This window comes from Salvelinus sp. IW2-2015, linkage group LG32 (assembly GCF_002910315.2).
Source record: "Salvelinus sp. IW2-2015 linkage group LG32, ASM291031v2, whole genome shotgun sequence".
Taxonomy (NCBI): Eukaryota; Metazoa; Chordata; class Actinopteri; order Salmoniformes; family Salmonidae; genus Salvelinus; species Salvelinus sp. IW2-2015.
In genome coordinates this window covers 10,222,633-10,229,800 of record NC_036871.1, presented here as the reverse complement: position 1 = coordinate 10,229,800, position 7,168 = coordinate 10,222,633, and the positions used below count along the sequence as shown (strand labels likewise).

General features: G+C 41.4%; 1 protein-coding gene across 2 annotated transcripts in view; it reads left to right on the top strand.

Annotated features, from left to right (window-relative positions):
• The first annotated feature begins 345 nt into the window (after positions 1-345).
• The window catches only part of LOC111956820 (lysine-specific demethylase 4A), a 45,375-nt gene continuing 38,552 nt past the window's right edge, over positions 346-7,168 (top strand). For both annotated transcript variants that reach the window (XM_023977469.2, XM_023977470.2), the window contains exons 1-5: positions 346-571; positions 5,674-5,830; positions 5,935-6,110; positions 6,375-6,489; positions 6,792-6,985. In XM_023977469.2, coding sequence (XP_023833237.1) covers positions 5,690-5,830; positions 5,935-6,110; positions 6,375-6,489; positions 6,792-6,985 — 626 coding nt within the window. In that variant the 5' untranslated portion in view covers positions 346-571; positions 5,674-5,689. The remainder of the gene's footprint in view (positions 572-5,673; positions 5,831-5,934; positions 6,111-6,374; positions 6,490-6,791; positions 6,986-7,168) is intronic.

The window sequence follows — 7,168 nt, the reverse complement described above, 5'->3', positions numbered from 1 at the left end:
CTTCAGGAGACAGTTGTATATTTTCTGTTACACACAACACAATCACACAACCACGACTTGACACAGCCGTAGCTTGGTAACATCAGTTGTACTTTGGGAACTGTAGTCCTTTTACTTCAGAAAATCACAAAGGTGTCAGCATGGCCACTGCCCTTTAAATACGTAACTCGCTGCTTCAAACCACACCCACCCACCAAACCGGAGCAAACGTTCCATCAGCAAAGTGTTCCTTCATCAAGAGACGAGCCTTTTCACATCAGATGCCACCATGCATCAACCAACGATAATGTCGTTTTTAAACCCAGTCTCTTTCTATATTTGTTTAGTGATAATAATCTAATTTATTTGGAAAAAAATATTGGCTGATATTGCACGTCGACAAAATCGTTCACTGATTGGCTCGCTAGCTACGTCTGAATTTATGCGTATGATGGTAAACATCTGAGCGTGCGCTTGCGTACTGGTAGTAATGGAGGACAGGTCCTTCTCTTCGGGGTAAAATCGGAATTACTTTTGATATCAAGACAACAACTGCCCAATAATTATCGGTTGAAGCTGTTTAACATTGTTGGTAAGTTATAATATTTTAAAGTTGTAACTTAACGCCATATGTGGATTTGTTCATCATGAACACGTCGTTGAAATTGCAATGGCTAGCTAGCTAGCAGACGTTAGCAATAAGATGGCTTGCTAGTTAGCTAACTTAGCTATTTTCTATGTATTGTAAGCGAGATATTTAGTTATCATAAAATCTGATTTCTTATTGACGTGTTATTATTTATATTGTTTATGACACGCCTAACATTAGGCTAGAACATTTGCTATAAGCTGTTAGCCGTTAACTAGAGCTGTTAACTAGATACACTTCAGGGTAGGCCGAACTTAACTTTAAGAGACGCTGCTCTCGACCAATCAGGTTGCTGCTTTTCTTTTGGTCCGTTAGGTACATAGAATTATAATACTAGAATGGCCATGAACCTTCTTATGATAGGATAAATGTCAGCCATTTTGGTCAGGGAGTTGGTCAACTATGGTTGGCCAGTGCTGTGTATTGTGTAAAATAATGATTTTTAACGGCCCACCTCAGAGGAAGTTGCCACATTTGTTTTGAGTAATTTCAGTCCTAGAGCGTGATTTCTCGTTTAGGATTAATATATTGCTAATGAGAGACTTTGAAGCCACCGGTCGGCCACATTGGCAGTCCTCAGAAAAGTAGTCCTCCATAGGAATAAATAGAATTCTACAGTATTTAATTTAAATGCTTCTTGGATAACATCACATGTATTTTTGTTGTTGTGGTGGAGACAGTAACTATTGCACTTTCTAAAGTATACTTTACGAAATGTTTTTATATATTTTTATTTAATTTTCATGTTTAGCTCTATAATAGAATAAATATGCCAAAAAAAAATGTATACATTTATAAATATATTTCAATAGCTTCCAAAGTATTCTTTACAACGGTGGGGGAGTGCCAAGAGGGAGGCACGGTGGCTTCAAAACAACGCCCCCTGGCAGTCATCTAGTGTATATAAATAATTGATTCCACTTCGAAGACTGACACATATGCTAATACATATTAAGGAATTTTGGGTGGGAATGTTGTGGTGCTTTTCACTTGTAGCAGAGACATGTCAACACATAGGGCACTGAATGACAGCTGTCAATGTAACTAGCTAGCATGCTAAGCTAACCATAGCCAGCTATTTTTTTATCAATTTATTTAACTAGGCAAGTCAGTTAATTAAGAACAAATTCTTATTTACAATGACGGCCCACCGGGGGACAGTGGGTTAACTGCCTTGTTCACGAGCAGAACGACAGATTTTTACCTTGTCAGCTCGGGGATTCGATCCAGCAACCTTTCAGTTACTGGCCCAACACTCTAACCACTAGGCTACCTGCCGCCCCAAAAGTTAAGTGAGCACCATTTCAGTTAAGACAGGCATACTGTTAAGGCGTCCGCATGTTTATCACCGAAACAGTTCGGAAGAGTTGGAGCATATATTATGACGACGTTTTTGTTCATTTTGGTCTTCGGTAAGGGTTATTTCAGCTTTTCTGGCACATTTTTTTTTTCTTGAGGCAAGCTGAAGTCGGTAGCCGAAGTCTACGCCCCTTCGTCAGTGATTGGTCAACAGCAGGGATTATTCAATAAAGTCTTTGTTGTCAGTCAGTGAGAGTCGACTCGTTTCCTTGCACATTTGTTTCAGTGAGAAATACTTCACCAAACATCTTAGTTGATGTAAAATTGCGCGACTAAGCAAAAACGTCAGACTCTCCTCAGCAAAAACTGCAAAATTGATGACAGATTTCTTGAATTATATTAGATTCATTCGGATTATTTTGAGTAAGTGTCTACTGTCTCAAAATGGACAAACTGTAATATTGCTGCTTTTTTTCTAGTTTTTCAAGCAAAGGTATTTTAAGGCAGTATGCGAGCACACTCGTTCGGTTTGCCAAGCCAAACTCGGCTAGGCGCCAGCCGTACTGAAGTCAAGTAAAAATAATAATTTCAGAAAAAGACTACCAGCCTACGTGTCAAAAGATGAGTCTCAGCTAAACCATGCCTATATGTGCTGTTGACATGTTAAGATTTGACATGTCTGACTCTTGCCCTTTTGATAATTCTAGTGAAGCTGTGTCGGATTCCACACGTTATTAATAGCTATGTTCTCTCATTTCAGTGAGCTAGCTACAGTGCATTCAGAAAGTATTCAGACCCTTGACCTTTTCCACATTTTGTTACGTTACAGCCTTATTCTAAAATTGAATAAATAGTTTTTTTCCCTCATCAATCTACACACAATATCCCATAGTGACAAAGCAAAAACAGGTTTTTAGAAATTGTTAGCAAATTTATAAACTGATATCACATTTTACATAAGTATTCAGACCTTTTACTCAGTACTTTGTTGAAGCACCTTTGGCAGCGATTACAGCCTYGAGTCTTCTCGGGTATGACGCTACAAGCTTGGCACACCTGTATTTGGGGAGTTTCTCCCATTCCTCTCTGCAGATCCTCTCAAGCTCTGTCAGGTTGGATGGGGAGTGTTGCAGCACAGCTATTTTCAGGTCTCTCCAGCGATGTTAGATCGGGTTCAAGTCTGGGTTCTGGCTGGGCCACTCCTGCATTGTCTTGGCTGTGTGCTTAGGGTCGTTGTCCTGTTGGAAGGTGAACCTTCGCCCCAGTCTGAGGTCCTGAGCACTCTGGAGCAGGTTTTAATCAAGGATCCCTCTGTACCTTGCTCCGTTCATCTTTGCCTTGATTCTGACTAGTCTCCCAGTCCCTTCCGCTGAATAACATCCCCACAGCATGATGCTGCCACCACCATGCTTCACCGTAGTGATGGTGCCAGGTTTCCTCCAGGCGTGATGCTTGGCATTCAGGCCAAAGAGTTCAATGTTGGTTTCACCAGACCAGAGAATCTTGTTTTGCATGGTCTGAGAGTCTTTAGGTGCCTTTTGGCAAACTTCAAGGGGGCTGTCGTGCCTTTTACTGAGGAGTGGCTTCTGCCTGGCCACTCTACCATAAAGGCCTGATTGGTGGAGTGCTGCACAGATGGTTGTCCTTCTGGAAGGTTATCCCATCTCCACAGAGGAACTCTACAGCTCTGTTAGAGTGACCATCATCGTGTTCTTGGTCACCTCCCTGACCAAGGCCCTTCTCCCCCGATTGCTCAGTTTGGCCGGGCGGGCAGCTCTTGGAAAAGTCTTGGTGGTTCCAAATTTTTTCCATTTAACAATGATGGAGGCCACTGTGTTCTTGAGGACCTTCAATGCTGCAGAAATGTTTTGGTACCCATCACCAGATCTGTGCCTCGACACAATCCTTTCTCTGAGCTCTATGTACAATTCTTTCAACCCCATTGCTTGGTTTTTGCTCTGACATGCACTGTCAACTGTGGGACCTTTATATAGACAGGTGTGTGTGCCTTTCCAAATCATGTCCAATCAATTGAATTTACCACAGGTGGACCCCAATCAAGTTGTAGAAATATCTCAAGGATGATCAATGGAAATAGAATGTACCTGAGTTGAATATTTATGTAAATAAGGTATTTCTGTTTTTTGTTTAATACATTTGAAAAAAATTCTAGCAACTTATTTTCGCTTTGTCATTATGGGGTATTGTGTAGATTGCTGATGGAAAAAATCTATATATTTTAGAATAAGGCTGTAACGTAACAATGTGGAAAAAGTCAATGGGTCTGAATACTTTCCAAAGGCACTATATATATCAATGCTTTATTCTATGGCTGCGAATCTGCCATATAAATATTATAGGCTATCCATATTACCGGCAAGTTTGTTTTGCATGGCCTGGTGCCCCGGGTGGGTGAAGATTTCTTTGGGGGAGTGTGGTTCTAACATTTTTAAAATAATAGTCGTATTTATACAGATAAACTGTAACTTGACATTATGTTAATTTCCAGGGGGAAATAAGTGGGGGCGAAAAGCACAAGTTTACACCCCCTATTTTAATTTGTTCCATGGCTCAGGCAGCCAAGTTAAGTAGACCAGACCCAGTTGCTATTGCATTGGTGTCTATGGGAGACCCACCCCGTTAATTAGACTGGAACTGACAATGTTTTTTAATCGTAAAAGGCCTGAGTGAACTATTTTCCAAAGATGATCTATTATATTGCTCAGTCGTGACTTGTGATCTTTCCAGGTGTTTCTGATGAATAAATAATGCCATGCAAGCCCAACAATATCATACTTAAGACTAAAAGGATGACTTATTGACTTACATTGTTGTGCGACATCGTGGGTAAGCTCTGGCCATCGTCTTGCACCTCTCAAAAGTGGATTTCCACTGGTGTGGGCGTTTTTAAGATTTACATTTTTGTTAGCTAGCTTGCCAACCAGTTTTACAGGAATGATTCCATACATTTTTCAAATTAACTGACAATATGCCAACGTTCCATTCAAACAATGCAGTCAATCCACAGCCATACACTGGCTGAAATCAGTTGATGATAGGATTTAGGACAGCAAGTACTGATATTGTATCATATAATACCACTCACAGCTTTCCAAGAAAACAAAAATGGTCTGTTTACATGTATTTTAGAGGTTATTATACTGAAAATTGGTATAAAACCCATATAAACTGTATTTATAATTATATTACAATATTTTAGGTTGACAATAATTCTATTACACCATTTCTGATATCACATGCCTTTTTATTTTCCTGCGTAAGTAAAATCGGTATTATGCCTCTACTGCCATTCATTCCAATTAGACTGGTTTGGATTTCTCCCTGACCAATATGGCTGCCATTTTGACCTCATTCTGGGACTTTGAGGGATTATGACATATCCCTCATAATATTATAATAGGATCTCAATGGGAACATGCATGAGACAAAGGACTAAATCAACTTCGACTGACTTGTTGTTTACATAGCTATTTACAACTGACCAACACATTGTAAACACTCAGCAGCCTAACAAAGGGCTGTGACTTGGTCATGAACCAGAATTTTGGCAATATTATGCATCACACAGATGTTTTCCCACCATCTGGCCACCCAGTCACCACAGATTTTTTTTCTTCTTCCCCAACGGACATCCTTAGCATTATCAATAGCGTGCATGCTCCCGGACTACTGTTGTTTAACTGTCGCTATTGTGATCTTGAAACTTGTTTAATTCTGATCTGCAGGTCCGTTCTATTTAGGATGGCGTCTGATTCGGGGCCTCAGGCTCCCGGCTCCAAAGGGATCATGACCTTTCACCCCACCGCTGAGGAGTTCCAGAACTTCAGCCGCTACATTGCCTACATGGAGTCCCAGGGAGCACACAAAGCCGGCCTGGCTAAAGTAAGCAACGACACAACCCCTTCTGCATTATGACGATTATTTTGCATTACCTTTACCTGCTTTCAGAACTGTAACTTTGTGGTGCAAAATGCTTGTTTTTACAGATCGTGCCACCGAAGGATTGGAAACCCAGGAAGTCCTATGACGATATAGATGACCTGGTGATCCCAGCTCCCATCCAGCAGGTAGTGACGGGCCAGTCAGGTCTGTTCACCCAGTACAACATCCAGAAGAAGCCCATGACCGTCCGAGAGTTCCGCAAGACGGCCAACAGCGACAAGTGAGTCTGACTGCACCAACGCTGTAGCATCTGTAACGTATATTTTTAAAACATACTGAGCCTAGTGTATGAATAAGCTATACTGTATGTTCGGTCTGTGGTTAGGAAAGCCACTCTGAGGACATGCTATATGATTAAGGAAATGATACTGCTACAACATGTAATATGGTTGAAAGTATGACAGGCTGTGGCTTTACAGACACTCATTTAAAAATGTCTACTCAGCTGTGCCGATTGTCCCTATTTATTTTTTCCCCAACATAGGTTCTGCAGTCCTCGCTATACCGACTTTGAAGAGCTGGAGAGGAAGTACTGGAAGAACGTAACCTTTAACCCGCCCATCTACGGGGCTGATGTAAACGGAACGCTCTATGACCCAGTGAGTAATAACGAATCCCCTCTGGGTTGTTTTTAATGTTCTATGGTGTTTACAATGTYAACATGTTGTTATCGTTCCTGGTTATAAGGATGTTGGCTGATGAGTGAGATGTTGTGTGGACGGATGGCTGTGTAGACGGACGGTTGTGTAGATTACTTGTAAGTGTTTCTCTCAGAATCGTGTGTTGCACCCGCAATTTGCATTCACTACAAATACACAAGGTTGCAATGGTTTTGTTTCACTGCAGCGATGACGATGAATCTCCAGCGACAATAGTTACATTATTCTGTCGTTTTCTCCAGGATGTGACCGATTGGAACATCGGCAAACTGAACACCATCCTGGACACGGTGGAGCACGAGAGTGGCATCACCATCGAGGGGGTGAACACGCCCTACCTGTACTTTGGCATGTGGAAGACCACCTTCGCCTGGCACACCGAAGACATGGATCTCTACAGTATCAACTACCTCCACTTTGGAGCGCACAAGTCCTGGTAACTAACTACACTATTACTCACATAATACATTTACCTGTTAGTTTTGTGTGTGTGTAAGAGCCACATTATTAAGCATCAACATACTGACGATGGTCATGTAGGTGTGGTTTGGGGACTCTTTGTCGTTATCGGAGCAACACTCAACGRGTAAAAATAAACGGCAGCTGTTGTGATGTCCGT